This window comes from Macrobrachium nipponense, chromosome 5 (assembly GCF_015104395.2).
Source record: "Macrobrachium nipponense isolate FS-2020 chromosome 5, ASM1510439v2, whole genome shotgun sequence".
Lineage (NCBI taxonomy): Eukaryota > Metazoa > Arthropoda > Malacostraca > Decapoda > Palaemonidae > Macrobrachium > Macrobrachium nipponense.
In genome coordinates this window covers 54,369,572-54,388,949 of record NC_061107.1, presented here as the reverse complement: position 1 = coordinate 54,388,949, position 19,378 = coordinate 54,369,572, and the positions used below count along the sequence as shown (strand labels likewise).

General features: G+C 37.4%; 2 protein-coding genes across 2 annotated transcripts in view; both read left to right on the top strand.

The window, feature by feature from the left end:
• The first annotated feature begins 310 nt into the window (after positions 1 to 310).
• LOC135215787 (mucin-2-like) lies at positions 311 to 3,250 on the top strand. Its single transcript, XM_064250738.1, has one exon. The coding sequence runs from the start codon at positions 311 to 313 to the stop codon at positions 3,248 to 3,250; it is 2,940 nt and encodes a 979-aa protein (XP_064106808.1).
• Positions 3,251 to 10,861: 7,611 nt separating this feature from the next.
• The window catches only part of LOC135215334 (mucin-2-like), a 124,511-nt gene continuing 115,994 nt past the window's right edge, over positions 10,862 to 19,378 (top strand). The window contains exons 1-2 of the mRNA XM_064249894.1: positions 10,862 to 10,975; positions 17,506 to 17,607. The gene's annotated coding sequence lies outside the window, so the exon portion shown is untranslated. The remainder of the gene's footprint in view (positions 10,976 to 17,505; positions 17,608 to 19,378) is intronic.

The window sequence follows — 19,378 nt, the reverse complement described above, 5'->3', positions numbered from 1 at the left end:
AGTATGCAATCCAATAAAAGATCCCACATGTCCCACTACTTCAACCACTATCAGTACCACATCAGACTTCAACTCTTCTCTCACAGAATCAACAGTAGATATAAATACCACACAGGGAATGTGCAATCCCAAGCAAGATCCCATGTGTCCTACTACAGCAACTACCATCAATGCCACAGCAGAGTTCAACACCTCAGCAACAGAATCGACATTAGATGTCAATACCACTGAGGGAGTATGTGATCCAAAGAAAGATCCTACATGTCCTACTCCAGGAACTACTATTAGTACTACAGCAGAGTTCAACACTATGACTACGGAATCCAAGTTAAGTTCAAATGCCACAGAAGGAGTATGCAATCCAATAAAAGATCCCACATGTCCCACTACTTCAACTACTATCAGTACCACATCAGAGTTCAACTCCTCTCTTACAAAATCAACAGTAGATATAAATACCACACAGGTAGTGTGCAATCCCAAGCAAGATCCCATGTGTCCTACTACAGCAACTACCATCAATACCACAGCAGAGTTCAACACCTCAGCAACAGAATCGACATTAGATGTCAATACCACTGAGGGAGTATGTGATCCAAAGAAAGATCCCACATGTCCCACTACAGCAACTTCTATTAATACTACAATAGAGTTCAACACCTCAGCATCAGCATTATCTACAGAATCAACAGTGCCAGTTAGTACGACAGAGGGAGTTTGTGATCCTAAGAAAGACGTCACTTGTTCTACTACAATGTCTACACTAAGTCAAACAACAAAGTTTAACACTACGACTACGGAATCCAAGTTAAGTTCAAATGTATCAAAAGGAGTATGCAATCCAATAAAAGATCCAACATGTCCCACTACTTCAACTACTATCAATACTAAAGCAGAGTTCAATACCTCATTTACAGAATCGACCGTAAATGTCAATGCCACAAATGAGGTCTGTAATCCACTGAAAGATGCCACTTGTTTTACTACATCATCTACTTTCCTTAAAACAACAGAGTTCACTACTACGGCTGCAGAATCTAAGATAGGTCCAAATGCCACAGAGGGAGTATGCGATCCAATGAAAGATCCAACGTGTCATGCTACATCAACGGCTACCAATACCACAGCAGAGTTCAACTCCTCTGTTACAGAATCCACATTACATATCAATGTCACAGATGAGGTGTGTGATCCCAGAAATGATCCCATGTGCCCAGCTACATTGACTACTATCAATACCACAGCAGAGTTCAACACCTCATTTACAGAATCGACAGTAAATGTCAATGCCACAGATGGAGTTTGTAATCCGAAGAAATATGCCACTTGTTCTACTACATCATCTACTTTCATTAAAACAGCAGAGTTCAACACTTCAACTGCAGAATCTAAGATAGGTTCAAATGCCACACAGGGAGTATGCGATCCAAGGAATGATCCAATGTGTCCCGCTACATTAACTACTATCAATACCACAGCAGAGTTCAACACATCTGTTACAGAATCATCATTACATATCAATGCCACAGATGAAGTGTGTGATCCCAGGAGAGATCCCATGTGTCTGGGTACAGTGACTACTATCAATACTGCAGCAGAGTTCAACACTTCAGCAACAGAATTGACATTAGATGTCAATGTCACAAAAGGAGTATGTGATCCGAATAAAGATCCCACATGTCCTGCTACAGTAACTACCATCAATACTACAGCAGAGTTCAACTCCTCAGCAACAGTATTGACATTAGATATCAATGCCACAAAGGGAGTTTGTGATTCGAATAAAGATCCCACATGTTCTGCTACAGTAACTACTATCAATACTACAGCAGAGTTCAACACCTCAGCATCAGCATCAATTACAGAATCAACTGTAAATGTCAGTACAACAGGGGGAGTTTGTGATCCGAAGAAAGATGCCACCTGTTCCACTACAGTGTCTACTTTAAGTAAAACAGCAGAGTTCAACACTACGACTGCAGAATCCAAGTTAAGTTCAAATGCCACAGGGGGAGTATGCGATCCAATGAAAGATCCCACATGTCCCACTACTTTAACTACTATCAATACCACATCAGAGTTCAACCCCTCATTTACAGAAGTAACAGTTCGTGTCAATGCCACAAATAGAGTTTGTGATCCAGAAAAAGATGCCACTTGTTCTACTACATCATCTACTTTCCTTAAAACAACAGAGTTCGCAGAATCTATGATAGATTCAAATGCCACAGGGGGAGTATGCGATCCAATGAAAGATCCCGCATGCCCCGCTACTTTATCTACTATCAATACCACATCAGAGTTCAACACCTCAGCAACAGAATTGACATTTGATGTCAATGCCACAAAGGAAGTTTGTGATCCGAAAAAAGATCCCACATGTCCTGCTACAGCAACTGCTATCAATACTACAGCAGAGTTCAACACCACAGTAGCAGCATCATCTACAGAATCAACACTACAAGTCAGTACAACTAATGGAGTTTGTAATCCGAAGAAAGATGCCAATTGTTCTACTACAATGTCTAGTTCAAGTACAAAAGCCGAGTTCAACACTACGACTGCAGAATCCAAGTTAAGTTCAAATGCCACAGAGGGAATGTGCAATCCAATGAAAGATCCCACATGTCCCACTACTTCAGCTACTATCAATACCACAGCAGAGTTCAACACCTCATTTACAGAATCAACAGTATATACTAATGCCGAATCTAAGTTATTTTCAAATGCCACAGCGGGAGTATGCGATCCAATGAAAGATCTGATGTGTCCTGCTATGTCACCTACTATCAATACCACACCAGAGTTCAACACCTCTATTACAGAATCCACATTACATTTCAATGACACAGATGGAGTGTGCGATCACAGGAAAGATCCCATGTGTCTGGGTACAGTGACTACTATCAATACCACAACAGAGTTCAACGCCTCAGTTACAGAATCAACAGTGCATGGCATTGCCACAGAGGAGGTTTATGATCCTAAGAAAAATGCCACTTGTTCTACACCACCGTCTACTTCCAGCAAAACAGTTGATTTCAACACTACAGCTGCAGATTCCAAGTTAAGTTCAAATGCCACAAAGGAAATATGCGATCCAATAAAAGATCCCACATGTCCTGCTACATCAATTACTAACAATATCACAGCAGAGTTTAACACCTCTTTTACAGAATCAACAGTGCCACAGAGGGAGTTTGCAATCCAAAGAAAGATGCCACTTGTTCTACTACCCCTTATATTTTAAGTAAAACATTGGAGTTCAACACTACGGCTGCAGAATCCAAGTTAGGTTCAAATACCCCAGAGGGTATATGCGATCCAATGAAAGATCCGTGTCCCACTATGTCACCTACTATCAATATTGCAGCAGAGTTCAACACCTCTGTTACAGAATCCACAATAGATGTTAATACAACAGAGGAACTGTGTGATCCGAAGAAATATCCCAAGTGTACTGCTACATCAGCTGCTATCAGTACTACAGCAACATTCAACACAACTACAGACTCAACAGTAGAGGCTTCTGCCACAGAAGAGTTCAACTCCTCAGCTACAGAATGGATAGTAGATACCAATGCCACAAGGGGAGTTTGTGATCCCAAGAAAGATCTCACTTCTTCTACCACATCAACTACTATCAATATTGCAGCCAAATTCAACATACCTCTTACATATTCTACGGTAGATGTTAATGCTACAGATGTAGTGTGCTATCCAAAGAAAGATCTCACTCATCCTTCACATCAGTTATTATTAATACCACAGCAGACTTCAACACCACAGTTACAAAATCAACAGTAGATGTCAATGCCACAGAGGGAGTGTGCGATCCTTATAAAGATCCCACATGTCCTACTTCATCAACCACTACAGTAGCATAACAGAGTTCAACACTTTTATTACAGAATCCACAGTAGATGTTAATGACAGAGGGAGTGTGGAGTCCCAAGTAAGATGCCATCACCTCTTATTAAAACTGTAGCAGAGTTCAACACCTCAGCTACAGAAATGACAGTATATGCAAATTCCAGGGGAGAGTGTATGATCCCAAGAAAGATCCCACTTGTCCAGCTACTTCAGTTACTATCAATATCACAGTAGAGTATAATACCTTAGCTACGGAATGGTCAGTAAAGATCAATGCCACAATGGGAGTGTGCAATCCCCAAAAAGATCTAATGTGTCCTGCTACACCAACTATTTTCAATACCACATTGGACTTTAACACCTCAGTTACAGAATAGACAGTAGATTACAATGCCATAGAGGGAGTGTGTAATCCCAAGAAAGAACCCACATGTCCTACTACAACATTTACTATCGGTAAAACAGCAGCGTTTAATAATTCGGCTACAAAATCCACATTAGGTTTAAATTCCGCAGAGGGAGTATGCAATCAAATGAAAGATCCCATGTGTCCTGCCACAGGAACTACTATCAATACCACAGCAGAGTTATACATCTCAGTTACAGTAACTGTCAATGCCAAAGCAGGAGTGTGCAATCCCCAAAAAGAACCTCTGTGTCCTGCTAAAGCATTTACTATCAATACCACAGACAAGTTCTCAATCACAGTTTTAGTATGTGACCTACAGATAGATTCCACTTGCCTTGCTGATATGAATGCAACAGCAGAGTTCTTTAAATACCACACCAGAGTTCCTTACCTTAGTTAAAGAATTCACAGTAGATATGTCAATGCTACAGATAATGAGTGTGATCCTATTAAAGATCCCACTTGTCCCGCTAATATGAATATTACATCAATTTCTGCAAATACAGTGAGGAAGCGTGATCCTGTTTAGGATCCTATTTGACCTATAGATATAAGGATTTGGCCTATAATAATTAATACCACAATGTCAAAATCTTCACTAGAAGTCAGTACCACAAAGGGTTTGTGTGATTACCGGATATATCTCTCTTGTCTTATTATACCAACTACTATCAACACCAGCTGGAAAGATGTACCAACATCTGTTTTCGTCATCCACCAAAATGGGAAAAAGAAGTATAGATACAATATATATATATATATATATATATATATATATATATATATATATATATATCTATATATATATATATATATATATATATATATATATATCATACAGAATATTTATCCACAAAAGAATATTTATCATGCTTCTGCATGTTATTTTCCATCAAAACATCAATTTTATCTCAATTTCTTCCTGTTAAAAAGATATTTTTGGAGTGGCTCGTCGTCCTGTCTCGTCTGTTCGAGCAGCTTTGGCTGATTTCCTCATTTTCGTAATCGTGCTTTTCAGCACCAAACGAAACTAAAGCAATGCTTAGTTTCTTTTATATAAGAACTCACCGTGAATCGAACAAAGGCAACGATTGTCTACCCAGACTTTTTCTGGGAACTAAGAATATATCGAGGAATAAGTGTTGAGTAAAGAGAACGCGGTATCTTGAACTGCTGAAGTAGTTGATATTGTTCACTTATTCAGTTCCGAATGTACAGTTAAAATTGTTTAACTAAAGGGATTCATGTCGTCTTTGTTTTCAGGAAACAAAGAAAGTTTGTTTTCAGTTGGACCTACAGAGCTAAAACTAATGACTCGTGGCATAGTAAATGACGTTCATTCAAGATTTATTCGTACTACATAGTTCCGATGAACTAATGAGAATAATATGTGTTTATGGTTTCATTTGGATATTCATAATGATAAGGAATTTTGATTTCGTCCTGCTCAAATTTTTGCGTAAAGAACATAATGGAATGTTAGTGTATTGAAGGATGAACGAGCACTTAACTCTGCGGTAGGATCGTTTATCCTAACAAGTTGTTTCACGAGGTTCGATCTTACCACCATGAATGTTGTCAAGGATTTTCAGCAAAGTTCATTTGACGTAGTTATTTTGTTTTATCGAACAAACAAGCACGTTACTAATGCTATAAAATGACTCCCTCATTGTTATCTGGAATGTATGGATATTCGTATTTCTCGGTATAAAGACCAGCATTTATTTTGCTATTTATTTACTGACATGTTTATAAACATATGAGACCGTCTCATATGTTTATGAACATTGAGGCCTCACATTACTATTTTCGTTAGACTGTGTCGTCTCGTCTTTGCACAAATGTTCTAGTCCGAGTTATCTCGAAAGTTGTCTTCGGTCCAGTGCGGTTTTCAGTGGAGGTTTAGTGGAAAAGCAGCAGCGTTAGTGACGTTGGTTCGAAACAATAACCAACACCCGACGATGACTGTTGAAGTTATATAGTTGCTTATGGCGCAGGTAATTTATATAAAACACACACACACATACACACACACACACACACGAATGGTGTATACCTTAAATTGAAAACAGTCCTAACAATCGCAAAGTTCGGTAGTAGTTAAATTATACAGCTGATGGAACGCTTTCCGAACAAGAAAAACGTATTTTCTTTTTCTTTTTTTTCTTTTTTTTTTTTTTGTAGTTTGATCTGCTTTACAAGTGAAGTGAATTTCATCCAGAAAAGTCTTGCGTATTGGTTGATACGATATATATATATATATATATATATATATATATTATATATAATAGATATATATATATATATATATATATATTTTTTTTATTTTTTTTTTTAGTTTGATCTGCTTTACAAGTGAAGTGAATTTTCATCCAGAAAAGTCTTGCGGATTGTTGATACGATATATATATATATATATATTATATATATATATATATATATATTATATATATATATATAATATATATATATATATATATATTATATATATATATATATATATATAATATATATATATTCTATATATATATATACTATATATATATATATATATATATATATATATATATATATATATCTATATCTAATATCTATATCATATACTATATTATATATATATATAGATATAGATATATATACTATCATATATATATATATATATATATATATATATATATATATATATATATATATATATGAGATACCTACAGTGTTCTTTAATATCTCCAATTCGTTCCACCTCGGAACTAATATATTTTCATATATGTTAACTAAAGGGGAATTTTTTAGTTGATGATAAGTTCGTCCTCTCGTGGGTTCGAACCAGCACCTACCTTTATCGAAGGGAGAACTTACACCTGCTTGCTTACCAGGATTCGAACCTGTGCTTACAGAGCTCGCACATAGGAAAAGGCCTTGCACTCACTCATTGAGTCCAACCCCTTAAGGGGTTAGTGCCGCCATTGCACCTCGTGCTGTGTTCTCTCTGTGGGCATTACTTAAAGGTTCTTTGTAGCGTCCTTTCGGCCCCTAGCTGCAACCGCTTTCGTTCCTTTTACTGTACTTCCTTTCATATTCTCTTTCGTCCATCTTACTTTTCACCAACTCCTAACAATGGATTCATAGTGCAACTGAGAGGTTTTCCTCCTGTTACACCTTTCAGACCTTTTAGTGCCAATTTCTGTTTCAGCGCTGGATGACCTCATAGGTCCTAGTGCTTGGCCTTTGGCAATCATTCTCTATTCAGTTCAGTTCAATTCTTTGAGTCCACTAAAGACTGCATAGCGCTGTTTATGAATCATTATAATTCAGTCCTACAGAAGTAGCTGCAATACAACTGATTCAGAAGATGTAAATTATAATAAGCAATACACTAATGTGTGTAGCCCGTAGCGGGGGGTTGGGGGCAGTGCCTTCATCGTACCCCACGCGGTGCACTTTAGTCATCACTAAAGGTTCTTTGCATCGTCAATTCAGCCCCTACATGCAGGCCCTTTCATTCCTTCTACTGTACCTCCGTTCATATTCTCTTCTTCCGTCTTACTTTCCACCCTCTCGTAAAAATTGTTTCAAAGTGCAATTGGGAGGTTTTCCTCCCGTTACACCTTTCAAACCTTCTTTACTTTCAATTTCCTTTTCAGCGCTGAATGACCTCATAGGTCCCGGCGCTTGGCCTTTGGCCTCAATGCTATGCTCCGTCTTTGCTTCCTTGAAAATGTCTGGACGTTGATGAATGTCCGTCTTTTCAATAACGTTACTTCCCTTCGCTCTTTCCCTCACCAAACGATTTCAGGTGCGACGTCTTGATTTATCTTTCTATATTGTGAAGAGCCTCCTCACCCTTATTCTGATCTTCTATCCTTGCGCCTTTAAAAGGTTCTAGTTGATACAATAAGTTGTGTTTTTATTTGGTGCACTATTCTGTTCTCATTCTGTTCACACCTTGGCCAGGTGCTCTGACTAGTGCAGTCGTTGCTTTGGCGCGTGAGTTGCTTCCGAGATATAAAAAATTCGGTGTTGACATAAAGTGCAAAGTTAAAGTTAATAGCTGGACATCTTACATTTATATATGCAAATGCTGCATACTTAGTACTTTTGCGCGCAAGCCTTTCAAGAACAAAGGACACATTGAAGTAGAAATTCACCTGTTGCAGCCCCTTAATGACATCGTTCACATCTCAGTAAACAAGATGGTAGCCATTTTATGGGTTTAAGACACGTTTCCAGTAGTGTTTGATGACATGAAATAACCCTTCATCATATCAAACAAATACTTTCTCGAAAATCTCGATCCGAATCCACGTCTCTTCGAGTTTGGTAAATGGGAGGCGATTCCTTAATGCTTCGGCAAACAGGAGACAGATCATTTCTAATCTAATACACAAACATATCCCGGTCGAATTCGGGCTTAGAACGTAGTACACAAAATCAATCCATTTTTCTCACGATAATTTCGTACTAACAGTGTAACACGAAGTTGCACGTTTGATAGCCAGTTTTGTACTTGATATTTTTAGACTTACAAAATAATGTAATGCCACAAACTGCTCATGAGGTTCAAACTAACTCTACTTTGAAAATAAACTAAAATTTAAGAAAATATTATAATTGCATTTGAATATTCATAACGATGATGGTTAATGACTTCGTTCAGTTTTTTTGCAAAGAGCGTCCGCTCAATTGGGATACTTCAGCGAGAAATCTGTAGATTGACTGCGTCAGTTTTGTTATAAAATCGTCTGTACTAATAATGGTTTCATTCAGTTCAGACATTTGCCTGAAAGTCGACAAGATTTTCGAGAAAGTGTAAGACTGATATGATGAAGGGTTATTTAATTTCATCACACACTGGAAACGTGTTTTAAACCGATGAAATGGCTACCATCTTGTTTATTGAGATGTGAACAATGTCATCAAGGGGCTACAACAGGTGAATTTCTACTTAAATGTGTTTTTTGTTCTTTAAAGGCTTCCTCGCAAAAGTACCAAGTATGCAACATTTGCATATATGAATGTAAGATGTCCAGCGATTAACTTTACACTTTATGTCAACACCGAATCTATTATATATCGGAAGCAACTCAGCGCTTAAGCAACTACTGTACTAGTCAGTGTACCTGGCCAAGGTGTGGGTCCAGGCCCTCTGCTGAGAAAAACAAATAACAAGATATATTATATATATGTGTGTGTCATCAAGATTTCTTTTTAATAGGGGATGAACCCCCTATCACCTTCCTAACACATCTCCCCACAAGGTAGCACATCAGGTGCATGTCGACTCTCGCATAAATCTCTCTCTCTCTCTCTCTCTCTCTCTCTCTCTCTCTCTCTCTCTCTCTCTTACTTGGCATCAGGTTCATTCTTTCATATGCCACTTCCCGGCTATCTGTCATGCGCATTATCCATTCTTTTCTTACAAATGACCAATCACAAAACGTTATAACTCATCTTTGATTTCCAAATTCCAATGAACGTTTTCTGCTTCTTCCAAACATCTCTCTTCTCACCCTTTCAGTTCTTCTCACGCTATCAAAGACGACACAACCACCGAGACATCTCAGATCTTCAACCCTTTTCTCTTCATTCCCCCGCACCATATGAACACATTTCACTTGCGTAAGGTAGACTTGGTTCAGTGATTCCTTAGTATATTCTGTCTTTGGTTTTCATGGAGACAGATTCTCTTGCAGATCTTTGACACTCACCCTCCTTTCAATGCTTCAACTACTGTGCTGCTCACTTATTCTGTTACTACGATCATCTCTCACTTTGATTCCAAAACACCTGCATGAATCTACTGCTTCCATCCTCCCTCCATCCATATAAAAACTGATCTCTTCCTCTTCATGTTTTCGATTACTTTCATAACCATACTTTTGTTAAGTTATACTGTAAACTTTCTCCTCTTCCCAACATTTTCATACTTTTTCACTAGTTTCTGCAGTTTCTCTTTCTATTCCTAATCAGCAAATTATTATCTGCAAAAATAAACCTCCTTCCTTCCTTCCTTCCTTCCTTCCTTCCTTCCTTCCTTCCTTCCTTCCTTCCTTCCTTCCTTCCTTCCTTCCATGCATTTCAAAACATGCTTCCTTTCGATACAAGTTTTCCTTTTATCCCAGAATCTCTTTTCTGTACCACATGCCTTCATTATCCTTTACAGTGTCCCTATCAATTCTACTGTAAAATTGTTTCATAATCAAACTTGACTCTGAAAACCAGGCACTATAAAACTCCTTGGCCCAGTAGTTCTTCCAGTCACTCGCCTGTTACTCTCGCCAGTCCCTCTGGAACCTTCTTTCATCTAAACACAACTTACACGGGGACTTTTGATCTACGGGAATTGTGTCATTAATGTTAAGATTTTTTTTATTATTAATTTTCACAGACTCCCTACATAAGCATGCAAATAAACAATACTTGACTCCGAAGTGTTGTGTCTTGACTATGTATGCGTATGTTGAATGCAAACCACTTAGAGTGACCATCATAGATTTAGAGAACTCTGCCTTGCAGAAAGTGCTATGCAATATTTTATATGTCTACATTTTTTAGAAAAATAATTTATTAATTCCTTCATAGGCTGCGGAAAGTAGTACTCCATTCAGTTCAGTAAACGAAACTGCACCCACCGAGACACCAGCGTCAGTGACAACAAATCTGGGAGCAAGTAATAAATCGACCACCACAGCCTACGTAAGTGTTTGCATCGAGTTGTGGTTTGATTCTCTAATGCTGCCATTGCGCCGGAAATCTTGAAATCTTCTGGAGTTAGTTAAGCACAAAGTATATTACGATTACTGAGAAGATTTCTCGCCGGCTTACAGCAGTATAAAAAACCATTGTAGCAAGAAAAGAAAATTGAGCTTTGTCTGCAGTTTGTTATTTAGAAACTTTTTAGTGTGCAGAATATAGTATACGCTTGCTTATAATTAACATTGTGCCTAATGAGCGTTATTTGCCCTGGGGTTCAGGTGTTTGTTGGTGAAATCGGGTATCTATTTTTCCACTGGAATTTCTAATAATCAAAAAGTATCTCTGAACTAATTTTCAAGCACAATGGCTTATTTTTGTTTTCAAGTATAAAAAAATGACCTATCATTATGCTGTTTACAAAATAACCATCAGTAAAAGAAGCATCATCGATTGGTGTGAACAATATTATTGTATGGAATAATAAACTTAGCATTTGAACATTTGCTCTTGGATTAAGATAGGCGAGAAACCCTTCCGCTTCATCTTCGGACAGACAACTGTCGTCTCTATGCGCCTTGTGAAACTGACTAGACTCATGACTAAATCATTATATAATTACTGACAACTTTCCAAGTTTAACCAATTTTAAAATGGCGTTTAAATGTATGGTTCAAGTAATTCATTTAATGTTTAAGGTGATAGTACGATAATGGGGCTTTAATTGAGGATGGGGGTGGGGTTGCCTATAACGGTCTTCTGATTCTGATGGAATGGCAAGCATTGACTGAGAAAGAAATGTGCAAATTCAGACTAACAGCTAATCTTTTGAAATAGGGGTGACATATTTTACTTTTTCAATTAAAACTTTCCAGAGTAAAAATCAGTTATAACGGAAATTGTGTTGTGAGCTTTCACTTGAACCTCTCTTATATATTTATGTTGTTCTTGAAATGAAGGAAATTTGGAATTTACAAACAACTACAGACATCACATGGAAATGTATTGAGTTCTGAAGGTAAAGTTCAGTGTGATTAATGTTTAATACCTTACAAGAATTTGAAATAATCTTCATAATAATATCATTAATTAAAAATTCCTCATAGTAGCACGAGTCTTCAAATGGAGAAACAAATCCACAGTTATGTAAATGTACATATATTTACATAACTGTGGATTTGTTTCTCCAATATCATTAATGTCAGCGCTCATAAGGTTAAGAAAAATATAATAATTTAGTACCAGAGATAGAATGTGATCACAGGTTTGATCCTACTTGTGTCTCCGCTATAAGTACTCCTCTACTTACATCAAATACCAATAGAGGAGCTAGCACCTCTGAGAACGTTTGCAATCCAACAAAAGATCCTACTTGTGCCATCAGTGGGACATCACCTACTTATTTAAATAGTACTGCAGAATTAAGTAGCATGTTATTAACATGCGCCCCTAATAAGGATCCCACATGCACTCCTGATCCAAGTACCCCAACAACCTCTCCAATGTCTACTTTAGAGCATACTACCAAATCTGGGATATGTTATCCAACAAGTGATCCCATGTGCATTAAAAATGTAAGTACTCCTCTAACTGCTTCAAATACCACAGGAGATTTAATCACCTTAAAGGGAGTCAGTGATCACATCAAAAATAAAACTTGTAATTCCAGTTTGACAGCTCCTATTACTTCAAATACTGCTACAAAGATCAGTGCCACAGTGTTAGCATGTGACCTCAGTAAAGATCCTACATGCACTGATAACGCAAGTACTTTAGCCGCTACTTCAGCTGGTTCTGAAGAGCTTTCTATCATTAAATTATTGTGTGGTATATTAAGTGATCCCACATGCATTTCTAATATAAGTGCTTCTACAACTACTTCAAGAACCGCAGGAGGAATCTGTGATCCAACCAAAGATCCTACTTGTGCAACCAGTGTGACTGCTTCAGATATTAGTTCAAAAGTCTCTATTGGGATGAGTACCATATATCTGGAGTGTGATCCTAGAAAAAATCCCATATGGACTGCCATTATAAATAGACCAGCCACCACTACAAATACTTCTAGAGAGGTTAAGATTTGTGATGTCACGAAAGATCCAAATTGTACTACCAGTATGAGTACTATTTCAGCTAATTTAAACACCACTGGAAGAATTAGACAATACCACCACAGTGGTAGGTTGTAATTCTATCGAGGATCCCACTTGTACTACCAATGTAATCAATTCACCTACTAAATCAAATATTACAATGGAATTTATTACCACAGAGACAGACTGTGATCCAAGTATTGATCCTACGTGTGTCTTCAGTATAGGTACTCCTCCACTTACCAGATACCAAAGTAGGAGTTAATACCCCTGAAAAAGTCCACAATCCAACCAAGGATTCAACTTGCACCACCAATGAGACAACATCACCTAATTATTTAAATACTACTGCAGAGTTAAGCAGCCCATTATTAATGTGTGCAGCTAATAAGGATCACACATGCACTCCTGATACAAATACTCCAACAGCCTCTTCAATGTCTACTTTAGAGCACACTACCACTGCTCAGATATGTGATTCAACAAGTGATCCCACATGCATTACAAATATAAGTACTCCTCTAACTAATTCAAATACCAAAGGGGAATTAATCACCTCAGAGGGAGTCTGTAATCACACCATGGATCCAACATGTACTTCCATTTTAACCACTACTACTAGTTCAAATAATTCTGATAATTTAAGTACTCTAGCCACTACTTTACATGGTACTGAAGGGCTTAATACCATAGAATTATTGTGTAATCCATTAAGTGATCCTACATGCATTTCCAATATAAGTACTTCTACAACTACTTCAACAATGGCAGGTGTGTGTGATTTTACCAAAGATCTTACTTGTGTCACCAGTGTGACTGCTTCAGATATTGGGTTAAGTACCTCAGTTCTGGAGTGTGACCCTAGTAAAGATCTCACATGCACTGCCAATAAAACTAGTCCAGCCACCACTTCAAATACTTCTGGAGAGGTCAAGATTTGTGATATCACTAAAGATCCAAATTGCACTACCAGTATGAGTACTACTTCAGCTAATTTAAACACTACTTCAGGAATTGGCACATCTGAAGGAGTATGTGATCCAAAACAAGGATCCTACTTGTGCTACCAATATCACCAGTTCTGTAGCTACTTCAGTAGATACTGCAGAGTTCAGTATTACATTGTTAATATGTTCTGCTAGTAAGGATCCCACTTGCACGTCTAATGTAAGTACTCAAGTCAACACTTTATCTGATGTATGTGATCCTATCTATGATCTCACATGCATAGCAAAGACATGTACCCCTTTCTCTACTTTGAATGCTTCTGTAGACAATACTACCACAGTGGTATATTGTAGTGGTACTGAGGACCCTATTTGTACTACCAGTGTAACTATTGCACCTACTAAATCAAATATTACAATGGGATATAGTACCACAGAGACAGAATGTGATCCCAGTATTGATTCTACATGTGTCTCCAGCATAAGTACCCCTGAGAAAGGGTGCAATCCAACCAAAGGTCTTGCTTGCGCTACCAATGGGACCACATCACCAATAAGGATCCCACATGCACTCCTGTTATAAGTGCGCCAACAACCTCTTCAATGTCTACTTTAGACCTGACTACCACAGTTGGGATATGTGATCCAACAAGTGATCTCACGTGCATTACAAATGTAAGTGCTCCTCTAACTACGTCAAATACCACAGGAGATTTAACTACCTCAGAGGGGGTCTGTGATCACAGTACTGAAGAGCTTTCTATCATAGAATTATTGTGTGGTCCATTAAGTGATACTATATTCATTTCTAATATAAGTACTTTTACAACTATTTCAAGAATGACTGGAGGTGAATGTGATTCTACCAAAGATCCTACTTGTGCCACCAGTGTGACTGCTTCAGATATTAGCTCAAATATAACTAGTTCATCCACCACTTCATATATCTCTGGAGAGGTCAAGATTTGTGATGTCACTAAAGATCCAAATTGTACTACCAGATCGAGTACTACTTCAGTTAATTTAAACACCACTGCAGGAATTAGCACATCTGAGGGAGTCTGTGATCCTAACAAGGATCCTGCTTGTGCTACCAATGTCACCAGTTTTATAGCTACTTCAGCACATTCTGTAGAGTTCAGTACTACATTGTTAACATGTGATCCTAGTAAGGATCCCACTTGCACTTCTAATGTAAGTACTCAAGTCAACACTTCATCTGATGTGTGTGATCCCAGTGATCCCGCATGCTTTGCAAATACAAGCACTTTTTTCTCTACTTCAAATGCTACTGTAGACAATACCACCACAGCGGTAGGTTGTAATTCTACTGAGAATCCCATTTGTACTACCTACTAAATCAAATATTACAATGGAATTTAGTACAACACAGACAGAATGTGATCCCAGTATTGATCCTAAATGTGTCTCCAGTATAAGTAGTACTCCTCCACTTATATCAAATACCATTGTAGGAGCTAGTGCTCCTGGGAATGTTTGCAATCCAAACAAAGATCCTACTTTTACTGCCAATGGGACAACATCACCTACTTATTTAAATAGTACTGCAGAATTAAGCAGCACGTTATTAATCTGTGCCCCCAATAAGGATCCCACATGCATTCCTGATACAAGTACTCCAACAGCCTCTTCAGTGTCTACTTTAAAGCACATTACCACTGCTCAGATATGTGATTCAACAAGTGATCCCACATGCATTACAAATTTCAGTACTCCTTTAACTACGTCAAACACATCAGGAGATTTAATCACCTAAGAGGGAAGCTGTTATGACATCAAGGATCCAACTTGTGCTTCCAATTTGACAGCTCTTATTACTTCAAATACTGCTACAAAGATCAGTGCTACATCGTTACCGTGACCCCAATAAGGATCATACATGCACTGCTAATTTAAGTACTCTAGCCACTACTTCAGCTGGTACTGAAGAGTTTTCTACCATAGAATTATTGTGTGATCCATCAAGTGATCCTACATGCATTTCCAATATAAGTATTTCTACAACTACTTCAACAATGACAGTAGGTGTAAGTGATTCTACCAAAGATCCTACTTGTGTCATCAGTGTGACTGCTTCAGATATTATTTCAAAAGTCTCTGTTGGGTTGAGTACCACAGATCTGGAGTGTGATCCTAGTAAAGATCCCACATGCACTGCCAATATAACTAGTCCAGCCACCACTTCAAATACTTCTGGAGAGGTCAAGATTTGTGATGTCACTAAAGATCCAAATTGTACCACTAGTATGAGTACTACTTCACCTAATTTAAACACCACTGCAGGAATTAGCAAATCTGAGGGAGTGTGTGATACTAACAAGGATCCTACTTGTGCTACCAATGTCACCAGTTCTGTAGCTACTTCAGTAGTTACTGCTGAGCTCAGTACTAGTGTTAACATGTGATCCTAGTAAGGATCCCACTTGCACTTTTAATGTAAGTACTCAAGTCAACACTTCATCTGATGTAGTATGTGATCCTACCAGTGATCCCACATGCTTTGCAAATACAAACACTCTTTTCCTACTACAAATGTTATTTTAGACAATATCACCACAGTGCTAGTTTGTAATCCTGCCAAGGATCCTACTTGTACTACTAATATAACTACTTCACATGCTACTCCAAATACAACTAAGTTAAATACCACAGTGTTAACATGTGATCCCAGTTTGGATTTTCCATGCACATCAAATGGTACTGGAGAGCTTACTACAATAGTTGGAGTTTGTGGTCCCACAAATGATGCAACATGTGCTTCCAGTGTAAGTACTTCTCAAACACACTCCAAATTCCTGTGCATAAATTTTTATTTGGGAGAAACGTTTATTTTAATAATTGGTCTGTGAAGTTCTACCCAACTACTTGGAATGTTGAGAAATACTCTCAACTATTCTTGTATCCTGATTGATTAGTTTTTTGAGATGTTGATGCAAGTAAATCATGTGACAAACCCAGATTCATGAGTGAAAAGTATTGCTTTTTTCCATTTACTCTCTCAGATATATCATGTAAATGTTCCAAAACACATACCTGATCAGCACACCCTTTTCCTTACGAAAAAATACATCACCATTTTCACCATATCAATTCTTTCATCATCTTCCTTATGTCCTCAATCAAAACCCGACCATTCATCCTTCTGTTGTACTCTTATTAATGTTATGGCCCTATATTTCTCGCAATCGTGTTATTCCTCTCATTTACTCATCTGGAACCTTTCCAGACCTGAAGATAACTTACACAGGACTTTTGATCTATAGGAATTTTGACACCATTATGAATTAGTAGCAAACTAACACACAATGCTTGACTTTTAAGTTTGATGTCTTGATGTTTTTTAAATGAAAACTGTTTAAGCCGTCATCGTAGTTTAAGTGAATTCTGCAATGCAGAAATTTATATGCCATATTTCTAAGTTGTGAACATAATTCTTAAATATTATTCGCTTGTTAATTCTTTCATTTCATAGGTTGAGGAAAGTACGACATATAGTTCACTAAACAAAACCGCATCCACGGAGCCACCATCAGCAACAACAAATCGGGGAACGAGTGCATCGACGATCACAACCGTAAGTGTTTCGAACCTCTAATGCTGCCCATGCCGTTGAATTAGTCAAGCACAAAGAATCATTATTATTGCTAGAAAAAAGTCTCAAATGCTGTAATCAGCAAAACACTATGAAGACAAGGAAAGTTAGTTGACCATTATATATAGAGACATTTTAACGTGTAGAACGTATATGTGCATGCACATAGTTATCATTGTGCCTAAATTGTGTTATTTACTTTGGAATTTAGATGATTGTTGGTACAATTGGGTATAGAATTTCCCACTTGAATTTGTTGTAATCACAACTTTCGTGTTAACAATTTTCAAGAAAAAATGTATCCAGCCTTTTTTTTAGTTATCTTTAAAAAAAGGGGGGGGGGGGGCTTTATTATACTGTAAAATCATATGTAAAAGAAGCATCCATGATTGGTAAGCAGTACATGATTGCAAGAAAGCCATCTTCCCTGCCATCCTTCAAAAATACAGCTGTCGTCTCCACATACCTTGCGACTAAATCAAAACGTAATTATTGACAGCTTACTGTTAAAAAGACTACATCATAATATAATTACTAACAGCTTATTTTATAAAGAAATTTAGCAAATTTTAAAATACTATGTAAAAGTTTGATTCAGCTGATACATTTTCCTGTATGAAATTTGGCGGGATAATTTCATTTTGTGAGGTGATCATAATAGATTTTCGGTTCTAGCGAAATAAAAATCCCTTCACCGAGGAAGAAAGGTGCAAACTCGGTTTTGCAGGTAACTTTTAGATATGTGAGTGAAACGCTTTAGCTTTTTCACTTAATACTTTACAGAGTCAAGTTTGAATCATCAACTATAATGAAAATTCTGTCATAAATTCTCACTTGAAACTTTCTTATTGGTGGAAACATAGTTAGCTAACATATTTTTGAAATGAGTAAACTACAAGCAACAGCTACTAACAACAACAGAGCTCAAATTAAAAATTGTAGTCCTTAAAGTAAGGTCAGTTTGAATAGCCTACTTAAATGTTCTAGTAAAAATTTATTGATCTTCAAACAATTGTTATTTAAAACTACGGTTCTCTGCAACATGTACTACAGGTTACAGCGCTGACGGCTCTATAGGATGGTTTCCGCTCACTTTCCTCCTGGACTTGGTTACTGATATTGTTTTTTCTATTTTTGAAAATTGAGCAATCATTTTATAGCTAAATATAAAATTGCCTTAAGTAATTAAGCAAGTTTCCTCACAATACATAAGAGAGAGAGAGAGAGAGAGAGAGAGAGAGAGAGAGAGAGAGAGAGAGAGAGAGAGAAAACAAAGCAAAAGTTGCTGGCTACTTTCAGAGTCATAGGTAGGGTGTTTTGAGGCATATTTTAACAACCTTTACAGCTTATCAGCATCAACATCAATACTAGTCAGGGAGGCTGTTTCAGGTTTACAGTAAAGGCAATTAAATACATGACTGGGTTTCGTGACATTTTAGCACCCGAGTGATGATGCAGATATGCGAAATGATAAGTTTGCACTAATCTTATAGGGAAGTACTAGAGGTGATCATATAAGTCTGTCGAAATTAAAATGCTCATACTTAATACCTTCCAATGTTAGTCCAAATGTACAATGCTAATGCGCTATTGTTGAAAAAAAGAAAGCTTCAAGTTTAAGTAATTTTTTTCACCGTGTTTAGAATCAGGGGCCGTTGGAATACAAGGGAAAAGACGCAGATCAACAAAATATAATAAAGCAAGGGATCGGCACCTTGGTACAAATCACATCGTCTCTGCATAAAAACCTCTA

What these genes read in the sequence shown, in the direction of transcription:
- LOC135215787 (XM_064250738.1), top strand. Translation starts at nt 311, where the DNA reads ATGACTACGGAATCCAAGTTAAGTTCAAATGCCACAGAAGGAGTATGC.